Source organism: Achroia grisella, unplaced genomic scaffold (assembly GCF_030625045.1).
Source record: "Achroia grisella isolate CSIRO2021 unplaced genomic scaffold, CSIRO_AGI_Agris_v1 utg1419, whole genome shotgun sequence".
NCBI classification, from domain to species: domain Eukaryota; kingdom Metazoa; phylum Arthropoda; class Insecta; order Lepidoptera; family Pyralidae; genus Achroia; species Achroia grisella.
Genome location: NW_026712630.1, coordinates 603,174 through 627,156, shown reverse-complemented (window position 1 = coordinate 627,156; position 23,983 = coordinate 603,174). Strand labels below are relative to the sequence as shown.

Genomic DNA, 23,983 nt, shown 5'->3' with positions numbered 1-23,983 from the left:
ATAGATTCATCATTTCTGCCCTTTGTTCAGCAGTGGACAGTGGACGTCTTCCGGGCTGAGATGATATGTATAGATTAAGATTGCAAAAATTATACCTAAGTTAACTTCTAATTAGAACTTATCCAGGCAAATTACTAACGTATATAACTGGATCACAACCGCAATTTCCGATCTACATCTATCCGGATTTCCGCCATCTTATCTATCTCAAGTGCTATAACATTTTATAGTTAACGTATTTGTGATACCTTCATATTAATCTATTTTTTTACAGGTTACTAAATCTGAAAGATAATCAAATTATGTAAGACATTAATTCGAATGAAGCAAGAACAGAAGAATGGTACTCGGTTTTTTTAATGGATGATAATGGAATGGTGTACCAGCCTGCAATAACATATGAGACCTACATAAATATACATTGGAAATAAACTGGCAGTTAAAAAAAATCTATTGAGTTTCTTGCCAGTTCTTCTCAATTGGATCTATATGGTGAACTGGATGGTAGGAAGGAAATTATAATATAAAAAATTTGATGTTCATAAGCGGCTATAATGACCTACATGAATAAATGATGAGATATCGCGTTCGCGCGTAATTTTTTATGCAGCTATAAATTACTTCTTACTCTAACTCTCTGTTAATGGAAACACTAATAACAAATAAAAAATAAATAATGAAGTGTTGCGTTATTTTTATTTAATAATACGGTATAGACGGCCTCGCTGGTCTAGCGGTTTAGCAGATCACTTCCGATGATCGATGTGGGTTCGATTCCTCGCACGTTGCAAACATTCGTATTTTTGAGTATGATTGTTTGTATGGGACTGGATGTTTTCTATGTATAATATGTGTGTATTTATAATAACAAAATATCTATGTATATGTATCAGTTATCTAGTACCCATAACACAAGCTTTAGCTAGCTTAACTTGGGTCTAGATGGCGCTGTGTGAATTGTCCTGAGATGGTTAATTTTAAACTTTCGTGTTTAATATACATTATTTAAATTATTAACCGGGTCTCAACACGAATAATTTTATGGCAAATAAAGGTATTTACCTCTCTCGACGTTTCGACTAGGTTGCGACACACAGCACTCACGGTGAGTGCTGTGTGTCGCGAACTTTCGTTAAACAATCTAGTGACGGTAGATGAAGAAACTGCTGTCACCTATCTACATTGACAGCTGTTACTCCAGTCAGCTGGTGACCACGGCTAGTGCAACCTAGTCGAAACGTCAAGAGAGGTAAATACCTTTATTTGCCATAAAATTATTCGTGTTAAGACCCGGTTAATAATTTAAATAATGTCCTGAGATGATTATATTATTAATATTATATTAATGATAAAAAAAATGGCGTTCATAAGCGGCTAAAATGTCCTACATGAATAAATGATTTTTGAATTTGAATTTGAACTCCTACAGCGACAGCTGACAATCGATTGGCTTCAGTATATTGTAAATAGGGCAGTATAATTAATTCTGTCATCTGCACCATGACACCCATCATACGTTAATAGGACACCGCTGTGTGTAATTAAATTAAAATTTACATTTCCACTTTGACACACACTCGAAATAAACGCAGACTATAATGTCACGTAATGTAATGTAAGTTGGACAATTCAAATTCAAAAATCATTTATTCATGTAGGACATTTTAGCCGCTTATGAAGGTCAAGTTTTTACATTATAATTTTTTTTCGCTACCGTCCAGTTCGGTATATAGATCCAATAGAGTTAGCTAGTTATATTGAATACCGGCTTTTGTATTGATTGCCGCATGCATCCTAATGTAAAGTGCGAATACTGTAACTACCATATAGTAGTTTTTGTAGCTGTGACGTGGTAGAGTGGAATGAGTAGTCATGCTCACTAAAATGTCCAGACATGTGGCGGTGTGGTGGGCCCGGTCATTGGGCTCTCTAAAATATGGTCGAGCGCAGTGATGGCTGGCTCATCCGTCATACTCGTGAACGAGTGCCGCTTGTAGGGACTGGTCTGCTCTTATCACTACGACTGATTTAATCTTATTGTGTTTTTATATTTGAGCCTAAATAAATTAGTGCTGGTTGGTAGTTTGTATTCACACTAGGGTTCATGATTTCTCGAGCTTTTCAATTTCTCGGGTCTCGAGAATTCTCGAGGTCAATTTCTCGGGTCTTCTCGGGTTGTCGAGAAATTTACATTTATGTACGTTTTCTCATATTATTTGGTTCCAATAACGTCAAAAAATTCAGTGGTTTTCCTCTCAAATAAAAGTATCAAATTAAACTTTTATTGAGTATATTTAAAAACATTAATATTACGTATGAATATTTTTTTTTTTAAATAGAGTAATAATATTAGATCCTTACATATGAAATTGGCGTTTTGTCGTACTGGTCGCTTTGATCTCAAATATCTCCTCTTTGGTTAGGAATTCCATTTCCAAATTTATACAGCTAATCACTTTGGGTCACTCACAGCATACAAAATGAAAAAACTTAAAATATCGCGTTATTTACGAGTACGAGTTCCGCCGTGGCACCAGTGCTACACGGTGCTAAACGGCTCGAAGTATTAATGATGTGTATGGCAGTGGTCTCGCGAAAGAAAACACGTGCATTTTTGGTTCCAACGTTTTCGTTCTGGAAATTTCGACGAACCAACCAAATCCTGCCCCAAGCGAAATATGGCTCAAAAAATGTTACTTGTCAACGTTTGTTGGACTATTTCCGGTGTTGTTCACTTCGGCTTTCTTAAATCTGGCCAGACGATTACGGCAAATGTGTATTGTCAGCAATTGAGAAACCATGATGGAAAAGCTAGCTGCTAAACAACCGAGGCTGGTCAATCGCCAAGAACGCTTAACCACATATTGCACAACAGACAGTTACCAAATTAAAAGAGCTTCAATTGGAATGTCTAAGACAACCACCGTACTTCCCGGACCTTGCATCAACAGATTACCATTTTTTTTTCGAAATTTGGATAACTTCTTGCAAGGGAAAAAATTACACTCCGATGGGACAGTCCAAAGTGCAAAAACAAAAGGCAAAAGTGCATAAATAGAAATGGTACATACTTTGATTAAATAAATATATTTTATATATTATTTACTTTGATATATTTTGAAAAAAAAAATACTTTACTTTTATTCCCTTACAAAACGCCAATTTCAATTTTTTAGGACCTAATTATTCAGACTAATATTTATAATGATAGCACCATTTTTGTCTGCTTATTTAGATAAAAAAAAAACAATGTAAACAAAAATAGTTTCTACAAAATAAAAAAATAACATGAAAGAAAACAAAAACGTTAATATCTTAAATTATTGCGCCGCCACGCAACAAAACAAAGGGCAATTTAATATCTATTTAGGTACATGATTTCTCGAGTTCTCGACTTTTCTCGAGCTTGATTTCCCGGGAACAAAACCCATGAATTTCCCGGGAATTCTCGAACCGAGAATTCCCGGGAATGAACTCTAATTCACACGTTTCGACTTGTAAAATGTGAACTTACAAGGATTGTTTAAACGAGCAACACACAAGTTTCTTGCTTATTCTTCTTGTGATGAGACAGCTTTCCGAATAAGCGGTAGATTTAAAAAAAATTTGACTATTCAAAAGTGCTTAAATTGAGTTTATTTGAATAAATGATTTTCTATTCTATTCTATTCTATTGAGAAGAACTGGCAAGAAACTCAATTGAATTACTTTTTTTTTAAATCCAGTTTATTTACAATGCATAGGTATTTATATAGGTGTCTATGTCTAACATTAAATGAAAATCCCGAACATGAAAACTATTGCCATGCACGCTCGTCATTCAAGTAATCGTTTAGTGAGTAATAGGCCTTGCAAAACATCTGTTAAATCATATTTACTGAGCACAGTAAATATGATTTAACAGATGTTTTGAATTTATTTAAGGGTAACTCCAATATATCCTTTGGTATCTTATTGTAAAATTTTGTACCTATTCCCATAAAAGACCTATTGACTTTTTCTAAACGATACTTGGGGACAGCAAGTTTATCTTTAAATCTAGTATTAATATTATGAATATTGCTGTGTTTTGGAAATAAGTCAAGATTTTTATGACATATAGGATATTTGAATATATAAATTGAGAAGCAACGGTGAGAATATTTGCCTCTTTGAATTTCTCTCTTAATGAGTCACGACTCTTCATACAGTAGATCGCTATTTTTTTGCAATCACCCTATTATCTGGGCCGTCGTACGTGTAGAGCCGAGACTACTAGAGTCAGCTAGCAGTCAACCCTATTGGTGTCCTTAGTTACTTTTCTCTTCCTTTTAATTATTAGTTATTTATAATATTAGTAATATAGTAAGATTATTAGTGTATTTTTTTTTAGGACAATTCACACAGGGCCATCTCATGTTAAGCTACAGATAGTTAAGCTAGCTAAAGCTTGTGTTATGGGTACTAGATAACTGATACATATACATAGATATTTTTTTTTTGTAAATACATACATATTATACATAGAAAACACCCAGACCGATAGAAACAATCATACTCATGAATACAAATGTTTGTGCTGTGCGAGGAATCGAACCCGCGATTCGGTCGTAAAGCGGTGTGCTAACCGCTATACCACCGAGGTCGTCAATTATTGTATAATGAAGGTATTGCACTCACCCTGTCGGCGACTCCGCCCGGCAGCACGCTCTTGACGACCACCCCTGAGGAGCGGCCGCCCACGATCCCGAAGGCAAGTCCGGAGCCATCGTTCACCAGCTCCACGACTTCCACCTGAGCCCACTCACCGAACACCTGCTGAAGTGAAATATAGTACAGATAGAAATAAAAATAATCTTTGTTCAAATAAACACAATATAAGCACTTTTGAATAGCCAGGTTTTTTTTATTCTGCCACTCATTTGGAATGCAGCCTCACAAACAACGAAAAATAAATTTGCGTATAGCTTCTTTTAATGTTCAGAATTGCCGTTAATTATTATTATTTTTTCTATTGTCTCATTTTCTCACACACGACACCGTCCTCGCCGGTGAATACAACGACCTTAAGCACATAATACTGCGCAATCAGCTGAAAGTCTACGCGCGCCCGGACGCTCCACAATAGCGCCCCCGATCGATCCCCCGTCCAATTCAAACGGACATCGAAATACCCGGTACCCCTAGGTACCCCTAGCGGTGCCCTCAGACTAAAGTATCCAATACACGGGAGTTGGCCTTCAGCCGCTCCATAAGTCTTCCTACCGGTTTGGAGTGCCATCTGCACTCGTCTCCTATCGTCCGGTGAAGCTGTAATGGCCAGTGGTACTCAACAGCATTAAAGAAATAAAAAAAATGATTGCGAAGATTAATTCGGATACTTTTAACATTACTTAACAATGATGACGTGATATCCGTGATGCTATTCATGTGACTGATACCACTGATGAGGTAATCATTGGATCTATATACTGAACTGGACGGTAAGGAAAAAATTATAATATAAAAAATTTTACGTTCATAAGCGGCTAAAATGTCCTAGATGAGTTAATGATTTTTGAATTAGCTTATTTGTTTTTATATATGTTTACCAAGTACATATTTACCAGGGATGTTATGGATGTAATATGTCGGATACGGATATGTATCGGATATAGGAATGATTATTATACCGGATACGGATGCGGATATGAAATTTATTCGTATTATCCGTTAGTTTCGGATAATTTCGGTTACGGATAGTATTTTTTAAGGATTTTCAAAATTAAATACAAATAGCTAATAGAATGGTTAAATAAGTGTCTCAATTAGGCTCCGTCCCTATCCGATATTATCCGACACTTTTATTTCGGATTCGGTTACGGTTACGAATACTTATTTATATCGGATATCCGATACGGTTACGGACCTCCCTAAGATCCCCGATATTTACCATGATGCGCTTGATCCGCCGCTTGCTCTGAGGCCTGCGCGCGCGACTCTCCAATCAGCTGACTTTTTCCGCCATGTTGGTAACTAACACCTCCCTCGGTAACACAAGTGCAGTTCCGCTTCAGCATCGGTAGATGGCGCTTTCACAAACATTTTCTTGTGTAATGCTCGCTTTCTTGATAGAGATACTGCGACGTGCACACACTAAAACAAAAATTAATAAATGTTTATTGAAACTAGTGATCGGCTAATGGTCGAAATTAGACTATAATAAAAAAACATTTAGCTGATAGCTGCCTATAAATTATTATATAATATAAACGTAAGTACCTAAAAACAATGCATTAAACTAGAAATGAAATCATTATATATACTGAAAAAAAATAACAACAGAGTAACAAACAAACAAATAAATAATAATAATAATAAAGTAAAATGCATTTCCCATCATCCACCACTGCGGAGCATCGTCACCGAGTCACTGTGTACTGATGTGTGAAAGGGGCCCATCTCAGCATTATGCCACGACAAAAGTATGTATTAATATATATATATACATATTACAATCCGTTTTGTATGATGTTTATGTATTAAACAACAAGAATATGAGTGGCGAGAGTAAAAAATAAAATTACTAATATCACTATTAAATAATTTAATGTTAGAAGAATATAAATTTAGGGTTATATGTACTATGTAATGCAGATTCATAAAAACCTTTTGTTGAACCATCCTAGTCGCTATAGACGTATAAATAATAGTTCAGATAATAATTTTCAGATCTATCTAAATATATATAACTCATAGGTAGTGATCTATCAACGCACAGCCCAAACCACTGGACGGATCGGTCTGAAATGGCATGCAAGTAGATGTTATGACGTAGGCATCTGCTAAGAAAGGATTTTGATTAATTCTACCCCCAAAGGCATAAAATTGGGGATGAAACTTTGTCAATTTTAAACCGATCGGGATGAGACTTTGCATACATAAAGCTACTATGACGTAGGCATCCCCTAAGAAAGGATTTTGATAAATTCCACGGCTAATAAGATAAATTAACGCGAGCGAAGCCACGGGCAAAAGCTAGTTGAATATACACACCAAGAATAGGTCAAACCGTTTCGGAGGAGTATTCTTACAAACACTGCGACATAAAATTACACGACTTGAACGTAACTTTGTTTTAAGTATATAACTTTTATGGACTAGATTATTAGAATCCATCAAACGATCTCATGACAATTCCAGAACTTTCAGTGGACACGTTGGGAAAATATCCATAAAATATGCCCATTACACTAATATAAGGATATGTCCCATACATTTTTATATGCTTTCCCGACAGTGTTAGGTACATGTTTCACCGTTTGAGTTTTACTTTACATTTTTAATTTTAAATGTGTGAATACATACTACCAACAAGCACTAATTCAATTAAATAATCTAGTAGAGAAAATAGTAAATATATAAGCAAGTGGTTGAGAACTATATATGAGTCAGGGATGTTGGGGAGAAATCGAAACTATCCGATATAAAAAAATTTTCGTAACCGAATACGAAATAAAAGTTTCAGACAAAACCGGATAGAGGCGAAGCCTAATTGAGACTGATTGTAATTCCTACCAAATGTTGACATATAAATAAAACATTTTATTAGCTATTTGTATTTTTGAAATTCCTTAAAAAAATTATCCGAAACTAACGGATCATCCGAAATTTCATATCCGCATCCGTATCCGTATCCGGTATAATAATCATTTCTATATCCGAAACCTATTCGTATCCGAAATTTCCTATCCATAACATCCCTGATAAGAGTGAGCCAGTCGTAGTGATCAGAGCATTATTAAAGAATGAACTGTAATCTGTAACTGAACTGTAATGTAATGAGAAAAAGAGGAAGGCCGAGACACGGGTATATCAAGCAAATTAAAGAAAAAGTCGAGTCTGTCGTATCAACAGCTAAAAAGACTGATAGAAGATCATGGAAGGTGGCGGGAGCTCCACCGACAAGAGCACAGCTCTTAAATTATAATAATAATAATAATAACCTCAGGACAATTCACACAGCGCCATCTAGACCCAAGTTAAGCTAGCTAAAGCTTGTGTTATGGGTACTAGATAACTGATACAAAAACATAGATATTTTTGTTTTTGTAAATACATACATATTATACATAGAAAACACCCAGACCGATACAAACAATCATACTCATGAATACAAATGTTTGTGCCGTGCGAGGAATCAAACCCGCGACCATCGGTCGTAAAGCGGTGTGCTAGACCACTAGACCACCGAGGTCGTCAATATATATATATATATATATTATAAATGAATGAATGATCAGTAACTCTGTTATGACAATGTTATCTGATTGAACAGAGATTAAGTGCGTGGCGGTTTCTATGTTGATTGTCGCATGCCTAATCCTTGTTGTTAATTAAATATAAGTAAATCAATATTTATTTAAAAGAGCAACACACAAGTTTCTTTCTTATTCTTCTTGTGATGAATCTGCATTCCGAATAAGCGGTAGAATAAAAAAAACTTGACTATTCAAAAGTGCTTATATTAAGTTTATTTGTATAAAGATTATTTCTATTTCTCTGTCTATGGTCCTCATTGTGAAAGGTTCCTTATCATAAATATGTTATCGAGCGGAAAACTAGGTTTCAAACCAGTCATAAAACTGGGAACAATAAGTGAATTAGTTTCAGCAAGCGCTGGCAAAGTTTACCATCGCGGGTCACGGGTTCATGTGATTTAGGAGGGGGAGGACGCCCTTGAGTTCATATCTTTTGGACCCCTTCCAATGTCGGTTCATGAATTGGCGGTTTAGACATGTCGTTACATGTTCATACAAATCGACAAGTATAAGATTATATTTAGTTAATATAGAAGATACTTCTACTAGCAATCTGCCCCGGCTTCGCACGAGGCAAATATTTGAGGTTCTTCATTTGTTCTTCTAAAGTATTCGTTGAAATGATGTAAACGACAATTTTGTTAAAAAATAATACCTACAATAAATAACGTACTTATTTCGATAAGGATTACAATCTTGTTTTGTTAAAATGTAAATATTTATAATAAACTAGCTGTCCCGGCAAACGTTGTTTTGGCTTAAAATAAAAAAAAATTTAGGTGTGGACTACCCCTAACATTTAGAGGGATGAAAAAATAGATGTTGGCCGATTCTCAGACCTACTAAATACGCTCACAAAATTTCATGAGAATCGGTCAAGCCGTTTCGGAGGAGTATGGGAACGAAAACTGATACGAGAATTTTATATATATATAAGATTAGCTGTCCCGGCAAACGTTGTTTTGCCTTAAAATAAAAAAAATTATGGGTGGACTACCCCTAACATTTAGAGGGATGAAAAATAGATGTTGGCCGATTCTCAGACCTACTCAATACACTCACAAAATTTCATGAGTATCGGTCAATCCATTTCGGAGGAGTATGGGAACGAAAACTGTGACACGAGAATTTTATATATATAAGATTAGCTGTCCCGGCAAACGTTGTTTTGCCTTAAAATAAAAAAAAATTTAGGGGTGGACTACCCTTAACATTTAGGGGGATTAAAAATAGATGTTGGCCGATTCTCAGACCTACTCAATACGCTCACAAAATTTCATGAGAATCGGTCAAGCCGTTTCGGAGGAGTATGGAAACGAAAACTGTGACACGAGAATTTTATATATAAGATAAACTTTTTACATGGATAAGCCTTAATATCATAATAGCTAAATTAGCTTTTTTTGGCTGTTACCAGAAATGAAAACGTATTTTATATTCGTAATACTTTATTGGCACGTCTTAACAGAACTGTGGCCAAGACAAGAATGAATAATTATCTCTAAATATCGTTTACAGATCAGTTTTGTACCTTCACTATTTTAATAAAAATTATGAAACTAACTCGGTCGATATCAATAGCATTACTTCTATTTGTAATTAAACCATTAATTACTAATCATTACATAATATCATGTTAATATTCCATTATTATAAATATATCTACTACACAACTCTGTATATTTATTATCGAAACTATTATAATCTAAAAATCATGTTTTTGAAAATACTGCATTATTTTAGAAAAATTTTGATTACCATGAAATAGGTTTTAGTGAATTAACCTTAAGCATATCCACCTAAAGCGTGGTGTAAGACAAGGGGATGTTATATCCCCTAAATTATTTACAACTGCGTTGGAGGATATGTTTAGAATGCTGGATTGGAAAAATTACGGCATTAATGTCAACGGCGAGAACATCTCTCACTTACGATTTGCTGACGACATTGTCATCATGGCTGAATCGCTGCAGGATTTACAACAGATGCTGAACGGCCTGGCTGAATCGTCTCAACGCATCGGTCTTCGGATGAATTTGGACAAAACCAAGATCATGTTCAATGATCGCATTCGTCCGGAACCGGTCGCCATTAATGGAGTATCTCTCGAAGTTGTTCAGGAGTATATTTATCTAGGGCAAACGCTCCAACTAGGTAAAAACAACTTTGAGAGGGAGGCCAAGAGACGAATACAGCTAGGCTGGGCGGCATTTGGGAAACTTCGTCAAGTCTTCTCGTCGTCGCTACCACAAAGCCTTAAGACCAAGGTTTATAACCAGTGCGTCCTACCCGTTATGACTTACGGTGCCGAAACGTGGACACTGACGATACGACTGGTCCACCAACTCAAAGTCGCTCAACGAGCTATGGAAAGAGCTATGCTTGGAGTTTCTCTGAGGGATAAAATCCGAAACGAAGTGATTCGCCAGAGAACTAAGGTCACCGACATAGCTCTTCGCATATGTAAGTTGAAGTGGCAGTGGGCTGGTCATATCTGTCGCAGAACCGATGCTCGCTGGAGTAGGTGTGTTCTAGAGTGGAGACCGCGAATTGGCAAACGTAGTGTAGGACGCCCCGCAGCTAGGTGGAGCGACGACTTACGTAGGGTTGCGGGTAGTAACTGGATGAGAAGGGCTGAAGATCGTGCCCAGTGGCGTGCCTTGGGAGAGGCTTATGTCCAGCAGTGGACTGCAGTGGGCTGATGATGAACCTTAAAAGGTACAAAGAAACCCCTTTTGCTGTGGCTCTGCAATTCCAGAACACGTCTATTACCATCTCTAAGAGTATTGGGATTCTATCGACATCTCTAGCATAGTTGAGTTCCGTAGTCACCTCGAAGAAAAGGTCAAGCTGGCGTCAAAAAAACTCGGTTAGCTTAATAGAGCGAGGCGGTACTTCACTGCAGACCAAAGACTCCTCTTATATAAGTCTCAAGTTCGGCCGCACATGGAGTACTGCTCTCATCATTGGGCAGGAGCACCTGGATACCAGCTCGGTCCTTTTGACTCGGTTCAGAGACGTGCTATGAGAATATAAAACAGTGAACTTCTTGACGTAGGCATCCCCTAAGAAAGGATTTTGATAAATTCCACCCCTAAGGGGATAAATTAACGCAAGCGAAGCCGCGGACAAAAGCTAGTTTTTTTATATTACTGTACTGTGTCCTTGTATGTATGCCCTTTAACGGAAATAAAAGTTTTCTATTTGACAGTCTAGGTGGTCAAGCGGTTTAGCAAGTGGCGCCCCACTTCCGATGGTCGCGGGTTCGATTCCTCGCACGGTGCAAACATTTGTATTCATGAGTACGATTGTTTGTATCGGTCTGAGTGTTTTCAATGCATCATACGTAATTTACAAAAAAAATCTTAAGTATTTATGTGAGTTGTCTGGTACCCATAACACAAGCTCTGCTTACCGTGGGACTAGATGGCGCCGTGTTAATTGTCCAGGGTCATTTATATATTATATATATATTTAGCCTGGACTCACATTATCGGGTTAACCCGTATGAAAGCGCATTTATTTACAAGGCTGTAGAAACCAATGCGCTAATTATATGGCATTGTCAGTACGGGCCGTTCGGCTTTTAAAGGAACTGACGAGACGAGAACTCTTAGTGAATATTCTGGAATATTCTAGTACAAAATATTGTGGTGCCGGCCAAGTTTGCTTCCTCATAACAAGGGTCATAAAATTCGTAATTAATTTATAAATGCTGTAAGTTTTTAATAAATGGTATGAACAAAGGGTCGTAATTCATTTATTAAGTTTAATAACTTTTTAATAGTTCTTAATTAAGAGCTGGCTAGACACAACGTGGATTCTGCAGGACGCAAACCATTTACCAGATTATAGCCTGTAATTCTACAAGCTACCAGGGTCGTGGTAAAATGATGGTAGAATGCTAATTCGGCTCCATGATTCAGGCAGGAGACCTCGAGGTTTTAAGAGTAAAAATTTCTACTAAAACTTTTTGGATAACTATTGTAATATAAATAGTAATAATAATAATAATAATAATCACTAATGCTGTCATGTTATGCCCGATTTACACTCAGCCCGAGTGGGCAGGGAAGTGAGCAGCGCTAGAGTGTAAACACGAGTGGAAACACTTCCCATGTCATTGGCGCTGCCGCTCGCGCTGCCCGGCGCTCCCTCGATTGTCGGTTTTTCGTGCGCGAGTCAAAGGACTGGCAGCGCGAGTGGCAGCGTGTTTTTACATTCAGCCCTCTCGCTCAGTTGTCGCCCAGCAATATTTCCAGCAGTTAATGTATATTAACATAGAAAAAAGCTAGAATCCTAGACCAATACAAACAATCATATTTATGAATACAAAGGTTTACACCGAGGAATCGAACCTGGGACCATTGGAAATAAGCGTATGCTAAACAGCTACACCACCGAGACCATTCTAATAGAGCTCTACACGCACAATTATCAAAATGTAAGACTAAAATAGAATAGAATAGAATAGAAAATCATTTATTCAAATAAACTTACATTGAAGCATTTTTGAATAGTCATCACATTTTTTTTTAATCTACCGCTCATTCGCCATGAAGAAATGAGTCAACTCATTCTAATATTATAATTGGGATAGTCTGTCTGTTTATTACCATTGTGATTAAAACACTGACGGGATCTGAAGGAAAAATCTATCTTCAATTCTAGAAATAAAGAGGAACCGGGTAAAATTGAGAGCAGAAATTTATTCAGACTACGGCAACGTGTTGTGACGGTTCACCTATACCCATAAGTATATTACAAATATTTAGTTCAAAAATTGTATTAGATTTTAAAAACAATTCATTTTAGGACTTTAATTCACTAACTAAACATTGATTTAATTTCTATAAACTAGATTATTTAAAAAATAAAATAATTATAAATAGAAATATCATATGGTTTAATAAATAAGATATATTAAATAATTTTACGTAAAAACAATACAAAAATTAAATAAAAATGTTTCAATCTTATTTCATTCAAATTCAAAATCTTATTGAATTCATCAGTTCGAAACGATAGCTTTGATTTACGCACACTAATGTATATCATTATTAACACATACACATTGGTAAACAAAAATGTCTATAAATAGCCAATATGGGTGTTAGAAGGGATTAGTCGGGAGTGACCGTGAGGTGAGCAAGTGTTTAATTAATTATTTTATTAGTGGTCCCTGTCGAACATCTCGGTAAGTGATTTAATTCTTTTACTTTAAATGAGGCAGTCTGAAATTTATTGAGAAGATAATATTTAGGATGTGTTCATCCAGCTAAATTTATAATTGCAAATAGTAGGATTATTAAACTCGGTTAGATGTATGTTAAGTCGACTTATGGCCATAATCTAAGCCTTGTTTAAATGTTAGATATTAAAGTTATAATAAGATTGAGAGCCTCTATGGTTTGGTGGCTTAATGTACGCTGATTCCTGAAGTCGCGGGTTCGAGTTACATGCGTAGCGCATGTAAATTATTATGCAGACATACATGTGTATAATTTTGTTATTTTCTATTATTGAGTTATTGTGTGCATGTTAGTATTATAAAATCATTTTCTCTAGGTATTACATATGTTTATTTACTTTTTTATAATTTGTGTGATTTTATTATTTTTATATTATTGTTTTATTTTGTGCATGTTAGTATTATAAAATTATTTTCTTTAGGTTCTACATGTGTTTATTTCCTTTTCTATAAATTGTGTGTTTTACTATGTGCTTAAATCATATATAATTGTACATCATACAATGGGTAAAATATATATTAGAATAATTGAATCTTTACGTACGTTATAGTCTCTAGAAACTCGTGTATCGGTTTATATTTTTTTATTTATTTCTTAGGCATATACGTTATACAGCGTTTGGTACTTTCTTGTTAGATGTTAAGGAATTTCCTCATGTTGAAATCTTCAACGTTTATAGGTAATTTAATATTTACAATAAGAATTCAGATAATAGCAAATTTACTTTAAATAAATAAAAGTAATCTAATGGAGTTATAATAGAACTTTGTTGCACTTGTGTAGCTATTAATAATTCAATTACTTGCCAACGGTAAATATTTCCCTTACTAAATTCATCTATTAATTATTTATTTCAAATATTTTATTACTCACACTGAATAACTAGCTTAGTAGTGTTCTTTGTTTGTGATAGTAATGCAAGGTTGCTATTTCAAATAGAGGGATACTGCCTGGTTGGGATTTAGTACATACCCATACTACAATTATATACATTCTACAAAAGGTGTCGCATGGGGGAGTTCGTGGTTACTGAAGGCTTCACTAGAAGGAGGAAAATATTTGTATCGATGATTGAACTATTGAAGTGACATTTTCCAAGAGTTTTTGATGATATATTATGATCCGTAAATCTCTATGGAGGCTTTAGTAAGGAAGTATAATTTCTGAATTAGTTGTGGAAGTTTTCATCAAGAGGAGAGAGAGGCTCAGATCGATGAATCTATGATGAAGTCACATGTTCCATCATTTGAGGAGAGATGGGTCAAAGCTCGCAATGAAGGTTTTAGACCACGATCCCTGTGGAGATTTCTACAACCAATAGGGACTTCAGTTTAGTTGATAACTATGCGGTTATCTAGGTCTCACACCCTGAACTTTACTATATGTACGTTGTATGTGTGGTGTATCGATATAGAGATATATTGCTACCTTGGACATATGGTGTTATGTAGGTAAAGATTTAGGACACATATCATATTTATTATATAATACAAATTATTACACTGCACAAATATGTATATAATAGATGAATTAATCCGTAATCAATATTATCTATATTAATCAGCTGAAGCAATAACAATGCTGTTCAATATGACTCCTTTATAGCTATAGAGACTTATTTTGCTTTCCGTAAATAGTAGAATTGCCTAATTATAATATATAGTTATCATATAACAACAGATATGTAATTGTGAAAATTGTACGCATTGGGGGGTTTATTAGATGAGATCTGGGAGTTTACCAGAAGTAGTGAAGGTGAGTGTTAGTGCATTTTAAAAGGGTCCTTTAAACCTACACCCGTGTCACAAGTCTCGGGCACCACTTGTGGTTCTCTCCCTGAACCATCAGTGGCCAGTATGAGGGCCTAAATCGTCATCATAATTAATGGGTTTAATAAACGTATACATATAAAAGTATAATTACTAATTAAACCGGTATCTATTAATTCTTATTGGACTTTGGTTCTTTATTAATTAAGATATTTATTATTATTTTCCTTGTTCCAGTCAATTCAATAAAATAAGTTTATTTTAAGGTCCTTGGCCTTAATAACAAATACTTATTACTTTAGTGTATATGTTCAACTTAATCATATTAGGACTCTTAGTCCTTTAATTTATATATACATATTATATATATATGTTTATGTATACATAAATATAATCACTTCTATGGGCTTCGGTCCTCAATCTATATATATTTATGAGTATCCATTTATATGCCTAATCATTTCATCAATTATCTTAGGCTTTGGCCTTTACATCTAAGGACTCTGGTCCTGTATCACATCGACTGTATACCTAGTGGATGTTCATACATCACAATAATCCATGTCATAGACCTTTGACATTATTATCTATATTCTTCTGATTATTTCACTATGTGATTAATCAAATCTCACTGATATATATTTGGACGTGCAGTCCTTCTATAAACTAAACATTATCTTCTGGTTGGTTCATCATGTGGATCATTCAGATATCTCTATTTAGATTTGGGACTTATAGTCCTCGCTTATAATATCTCACTAATATAATGATTACTTTGCTATGTAAGTAATCTTATTTAAATATAAACAATCATAACAAGCCTAGCTCTGATTAACGAATACACAATCCTTATTTCCTCGAGTATTCTTGGTATTAAGGAAATTTATAAATTATACATGCTATGATTGTAATATAGCAATTATCAACATTATATATTGGATTGACCAATATTGTGGTGTTGATGGCATCGGGCTATCATACCACTCTAATATGTATTTATCGTACTGCAATTACGGGTGATCTCCAATGTCACATTATAGGGCTGAAAGGATACTGGGATCCATTAGTAAGTTCTGGCTTTTGAGTGACCTCCTAGTTTCTGTTACGACTCGTATCTTCAGTCTGATCTCCACTGTCACACTGGGGCCGGGGTGTTCCCCATTAGGTGGCTCCGTGACTGAGTGATGCTGGGATTTAGTTTCGAGGTCGGCAGTCTATTTGACGGTCTCTCTATCGCCTCATGGGACTGAAGGGGTCAATATCCATAAGTAAGCTTCTGTGTCGTGAGTGATCCTGAATTCAGTTTGATTTGCCTTTGGCAACTATATCTTTATTTATTTACTTGAAGCATCACAAGCTTGGTGAAGCCACTTGTAATGTTGATTTAATAATATAAACTAAACTTGTTTTGGTGCTGAGAATACTCATCCCATCTCACCTTCAAATGGTGTATATCGCAATCCTACTTTGCATATTCCATAATCAAGGGGGAAGGAACAAGTTAGTTGGTAAGTCTTCCACTTGAGGCTTGGCGTGTGGATGGAGCCAGTCTCCTCTGCCCCTTAGGGGGCCCTCTTAATTATTAAAACCATAATGATTTCATTTTAAATTATTTACTGTATAATTATATATGAATAATATATGAATAATCATAACATATACTTTGTATCATAATTTGTATTATCGAGATATGTATTTATCTCGTAGTTATTACTCCGTCATATACCAATCAAAGAATCTATAGTTACTACACATACACAACAGGTCCTCCGATACTAGACGATCACATATTATTATTTATATGGCCAAATGATTGAGTGTTCTCGTTTCTGATCTATATATTTTAATAATTATTATATTATCCAATTAATTAGAAGAAAAGAATAAAATATTATCCAAAAATTTTATTAGGGAAAAGGGGCGATCGTCACAATTGGTGCCGTAACCAGGATTATATTTTATTATTATTACCATCGTGACCAGGATACCAGAATTATAGGTGTCTAGGATAGCAGGTGACCAGGATATCAGAATTTCAGGATTTCACGTGACTAGGAGACTAGGATACCAGAATTATAGTTGTCTAGGATAGCAGGTGACCAGGATACTAAGATATCAGGATTTCAGGATAGGGTTATGGCTAAATTTTAATTAAAATAGATAATTCCGAATTATTAAGAGGTAATGATGTAAAACTACATAATCTCGTTCTGTTAAAGTTGTAAGTCAACACAAAATCATTTCAATTTATAAATTCAGCGGTACAACAGCCAAACCAATTACATATACTAGGAAGAATAAAAAATAACATAAATAAATATAAACATTGAATATAAATATACAACTAGTCATTGTGCTCTTTGTTCTATATAAAATACTTCGGAACAGTATTAGTTATGTGCCTGTTGATTGTTTAATTGCATCGTAATATAATTTGAATCCTTGTTATGTGGCCATCGAATAAATTAAGAACAGAGGTACTTTTGTTTATCACGTCTGTTATTGTTCTCAACTATAATCAAACAAAATATAATGTGTACCATTCTGTACCTTTTAGTTAGCACTTCGCAACATAATCTTTGATTGTTGTAGACAGTTGAACTTATTGTTAGACATTATACTGTTTATGAATTCATTGTTAGAAAGTATCGGATTAACTAGCGGCTATGTTAAATAAATAAATTCTAAACATAATAAACAGTTTCACTATAACAGTGGTCAATTGTATTACCGATCGGCTACTTATATAAATAAATAATCAACGCTAAGCATAATAAACAAAGTTTCATGATAACAGTGGTCAATTGTATTACCAATCAGCTACCTATACTCAATAATTAAATCTGTAATAAGTCATAATTAGTTCATGTTTAATTGACTTATCGCTTGCAGATCTTCACTGTCATGTGCCCGGTGAGATGGAACTTAGGTACTATGATTAAATGTTCCCTTATTTCTCTCAATACAGTTCACCTGCCTTATCTCTCAGTACTTCATGGTGGAAACACTAATATGAACTTTCACGAAAAAGATTACTGAACCGATCATCATGACATTTTGTACACATGTAGATATTAAAATGAACATAGGAGGTTTTACTTATAAAGAAAAACTATTATTTTTATAAAATAAATAAATAAGATATCAACGTTTTGCGCCATCTAGCAGCTGTATTTTAAATTATTGGATTAATCAAACAAACTTCATTTCGTTCAAACAAGTAAAAAAAAAAAAATGTATTATAACTATATTTAATATTACTGAATATACATATACAAGTATAGTTTATATGAATCATTTGTCTTAATATCAATCTAATCTACAAATCATTTTTCTTCCTCCTCTATAGATATCAAGGTAGTTACGAAGGTATTCCGAATCTAATTGTTTAGCAACAAGGTTATTAATTCGATATTCGACAGAAATATTTTTTATCAATATGTAAGTTGCATTTATGTTGTAAAATGATAGTTGACAGTATCAATAGAATTGCTGACAGATGACGTCATTACAAACGGAAATCGTTGCGATCGAAATTAAATAATTAGTCCATTGGTAAAAATATAAAACTGTTTGGGGGTCGATGGAATAATTTGAACAAATTAATTATATAAAGTAAATGTTTTAAACTTGTTACTACTATATTTTATTGTTTTCAAAATTACTAAAAGTTTGGGGGTCATTTATAAATTAAGACTGTTGGGGATCGATAAAAAAATTACGATAATCTATTAACTACTATGTGTGTCAAATTAGTTACTACGTTATTGTTTTCGAAAATACTAAATGATTTGGGGTCGCTTCTAAATTAAAATGTTGGGGGGCGATAGAATAATTACAACAAATATACTATATGTGTCAAATTAGTTACTATGTTATTGTTTTCTGAAAATACTAAATGATTGGGGTCGTTTATATATTAAAATGTTTGGGGGTCGATAAAATAAATAATTTTATAATATATAAATGTAGTAAACTAGTTACTACGTTATAGTTTGGAGGGTCGTTTATAAATTAGAACCTGTCGGGGGTCGATAGAAATACTGACAACAAATAATTAATTATATATATAATAGTTGTTTCAAGTTAATTATTATATCATTGTTTTTCGGAATTACTAAAAGTTGGTCCTCGATAGAGAACAATTATTACAAATTAATATTTATTTAAATAATCAGAGTTTAGTAATTATATTATCATATGTATGTAGTAAGTAAACGTGAGTTTAGGGGTTGATTAAAAATAAATTTAAAATTATTCAGGATCGATAGATATATTATTACAACATATGTATTATCATATAGGCGGAGACAACGTGAATTTAATTAATAATACAATAGGCATATGTGTTATTAAATTGTCAAACATTTGTAATGTGTTGCATATAGAACAATATTTGATCTGATTGCTTTCAGATAGTCCAGACATAAAAATAGTTAAAAATAGAAACGAAATATTACGATGCCTAAGGATACTGAAATTAAATGGAGATTCTAGTAGTATAGTATTTTTACCTTTTATAAAAGATAATAGTATAAATGTATTGTAATTAGAAAAATCATATACAGATTCTAATTGGATGGAAAAAATACATACAGGAATATATTTAGATGAATACCAAATAAGGAATTTGAAAACGATGTTACTAAAACATAATGAAGTATTCACAAAAAGGTTAGGCAGAGCTAATTGTTATGAACACGATATTAAAATGATTAATCAGGTACCAGTTTTGAGGAGGTCTTATCCAATTCCGTATGCATATAGAGAAAAGGTAGGAGAAAAATTGAATGAAATGGAAGAGATGGGAATTATTTCTAGAGGAAATACGTCATACAGTAGTCCGCTTACTTTTACAATTAAACCTGATGGATCATTAAGAATATTGTTGGACGCCCGAGAAATAAATAAATTCATGGTTGCTGATTCTGAAGCCCCACCACAACCGTTAGATATACTAAATTCTTTTTATGGTGTAAAATTTATTAGTATTATTGATTTAAATAATGCGTATTTTCAAATACCTATATCGATTGAAGCCACTTGTAATGTTGATTTAATAATATAAACTAAACTTGTTTTGGTGCTGAGAATACTCATCCCATCTCACCTTCAAATGGTGTATATCGCAATACTACTTTGCATATTCCATAATCAAGGGGGAAGGAACAAGTTAGTTGGTAAGTCTTCCACTTGAGGCTTGGCGTGTGGATGGAGCCAGTCTCCTCTGCCCCTTAGGGGGCCCTCTTAATTATTAAAACCATAATGATTTCATTTTAAATTATTTACTGTATAATTATTTATTTATTTATTTATTTATTTATTCTTTTGCACACAAAAATGTATACATGGCGGACTTAATGCCTTATGGCATTCTCTACCAGTCAACCGTCGCGTTGATCAGAGATAATAAGGCGGTGCACTTTAATAATTAATTGAAAGAAAACAAGAAAAACGAAAATTATAACAAATAGATACAGAAAAATAATACATATATATACAGATGCAAATATATAAAAATACTAATATACCAATATAAAATATATAAGTTTATGGATTACATATAAATAAAATATAAATTTAAACTACATATAATAAATATTCATATAATCTCATGGAGTTTATATAATATCATATATTGAATACTATTAAAGAAATTTGGAATAATGTTCACGCAAGGACCTCTTCAAGGTAAATTTGGTTTGACATCTTCTATATTATATATGAATAATATATGAATAATCATAACATATACTTTGTATCATAATTTGTATTATCGAGATATGTATTTATCTCGTAGTTATTACTCCGTCATATACCAATCAAAGAATCTATAGTTACTACACATACACAACAGGTCCTCCGATACTAGACGATCACATATTATTATTTATATGGCCAAATGATTGAGTGTTCTCGTTTCTGATCTATATATTTTAATAATTATTATATTATCCAATTAATTAGAAGAAAAGAATAAAATATTATCCAAAAATTTTATTAGGGAAAAGGGGCGATCGTCACAGTGTATCATCTAGTATATAACATAGTATATATGTATATCTGCTGTATACTTAGTATATATATATATATATATGTTCGCGCTGGTCTTTGCCTCATACAGGGAATCTATAGCCATGCATTTAAAAAAAAAGAAGGCGAGTCACTTGTTCGCATTGCCGCCATTGTCGGAAGGTCGCATCAAATAATTAATTCAATATTAAAATACTTCTGTTATAATTTGCAAATAAAATACAACAAAGCAAGAAAAGACTGTACGTGTATCATAACTAGTTCATGAAAAGCAGTGCAGTGTGGTAATTCTGCACAAAGTTCCCGAGAATGAAGATTGGGCAAGTTTGGCGATAAGGTCAGTGTGCATTTTTGATTCCCAGTTAGTTATTATTATTCGATATTAAAGTTAAAAATATATCATTATTCCAACAATATATATACAATCCAGTAAACTGCTACGTTCATTCATACTTCCGTTTGTTATTTCATTCACAAAAATGCTCGTTCACTTTTCTAGGAAAATATTTTCAAGTTTTAACGATCTAAAATAAGTTTCTTTAACCCATCGTAAACAATTACAAGCAACCTTGGCATGTTATGTTTGACAGCGTACCCCCAGGGAAATTCTACCCTGTTCTTATCTCGAAATAATGGAGATTCGATCGATCGATGTATTTATAACAAGCACAATTCAACTCTACATAAATTAAAATAGCATTCATTCATTACTTAATATTTACTTAATTGCCGACCAAAGTGTGTTGTCAGTGATGACTTACAGCACAGAGACGTGGTTGCTAACTATGGGCCTCATGAACAAGCTCAGAATCACTCAGAGGGCAATGGAGAGGGCTATGCTCGGAGTTTCTCTGCGTGATCGAATCAGAAATGAGGAGATCCGCAGAAGAACCAGAGTGATTGCGACACAAGTTGCAATGGGCAGGGCACATAGCTCGTAGGACAGATGGCCATTGGGGCAATAAAGTCCTCGATTGGCGACCGCGGACCGGAAGACGCAGTGTGGGAAGGCCTCCAGCAAAGTGGACCGACGATCTGGTCAAGATCGCTGGAAGGCGATGGATGCGAGCAGCGCAGGACCGATCGTCATGGAGATCTTTGAGGGAGGCCTATGTCCAGCAGTGGACGTCTTCCAGGCTGAGATGATGATGATGATGACGCTCTTGTCGGTGGAGCTTTTGCCACTTTTCGCGACCTTCCATCATGCTCTTTAAATGTTGATACAACACGACTCCCGTTTGGTCTTTAATTTGTTTGATGTAGCTGTGCCTTGGTCTTCCTCTCCCCCTCTTTCCTTCTACTTTTCCCTCAATAATAATTTTCATGATATAATAATAATAATTTGAGGACAATTCACACAGCGCCATCTGTGGAATTGTTCGACATCATGCCTACGGCTACCTTTTACCATCGCACCGCTCGCCATCGACAGGGAATTCATCCCCACACGCTGGAACCTAAGTGGTCTCGGACAGTGCGGTTTCAGAGGAGCTTCCTCTCGCGTACACTTAAATTGTGGAATGAACTACCTGCCGAGGTTTTACCACGAGAGTACAGCATGGGGTTTTTCAAGAAGGGTTTTTTTAGGTTCCTAAAGAGTCGGCAACGCGCACGTGACACCTTTGCGTGATTATCGACGTATTTCAGCCGTATAGGCTATGGTAACTATATAGCCGTATGCTTGATTGCCACCATAGTTATATAAACAAACATGAAGTTTTCATTTTTTTATGTATAATAATAGAATAATGCACCCGCCAGCGCTGGAAAAACTGAAAATGTATTGTGTTTTTATTTTGTTAGTAAATATTGTATTAACGCAGAATAAACATTATTCTTTCTTTCTTTTCTTAAAATAAACTTGTTTACCCACAAGTTATTTATTTCTCTTAGATGCAGTGAACGACATCCACCCTTGAGAATAGCTTAAGTATCGTTGTTTATTTGTTTGTACTATATACCATTACATAGTATAAAATAAAGTCGATGTCGCAGTCTGTCCGTTCCTATGTATGCTTAAATCTTTAAAACTACGCAACGATTTTGAAGCGGTTTTTTAATAGATAGAGTGATTCAAGAGGAATCTTCATATATATAATACATGTATACCCCGTGCAAAGCCGGGGTGGGTAGCGAGTTAGTAAAAAAAAGTTCCGTCAAAATCGGTCCAGCACCTTATGTTGCGCGCGCTGAAAACTGCAACCGTTGCGTAATTTAAAAGATACATACGAACAGACAGCGGCAAAAACTTTGTTTTATACTATGTAAAGTATTAGAAAAAAATATTTTAAGTAAGTATTGTTAGCGCCTTTTTGTGAGAAGAGAGTCGTGATTGTGTAATGAAAATCGGAAATTCCTGGTTAATTTTTAATTTACTTGAAAATGGTTTACAATTGTTGCGTATGATAATGCGTATACGATCGTTGATTTCAAATATTGGACTGTAACCGTCGTAATTTTGTCTCTGGCCCGCTGAAACCCGACGATACAGTGTTGCTATATGAAAATACTATTTTGGGCCAATAAAGTACATCCGCGGGTGAACAAGTATTTTAAGTACTAGAAATAATATAGGTACATTTCAAATTCTCGAATTTCTTCGGTGTAATTTAATTTACTGTATTGTAGCGGAATTAAACAAAATAATATA

The 23,983-nt window shown here is 34.4% G+C and overlaps 1 protein-coding gene across 1 annotated transcript in view; it reads right to left on the bottom strand.

Annotated features, from left to right (window-relative positions):
* Window positions 1–23,983, bottom strand: part of LOC131855421 (inaD-like protein) — a 232,420-nt gene that overhangs the window by 204,559 nt on the left and 3,878 nt on the right. Inside the window, exons 2-3 of the mRNA XM_059206696.1 lie at window positions 5,912–6,114; window positions 4,660–4,797 (exon numbers count right to left, since the gene is read on the bottom strand). Of these exons, the coding sequence (XP_059062679.1) occupies window positions 4,660–4,797; window positions 5,912–5,914 (141 nt within the window). The 5' untranslated portion in view covers window positions 5,915–6,114. The remainder of the gene's footprint in view (window positions 1–4,659; window positions 4,798–5,911; window positions 6,115–23,983) is intronic.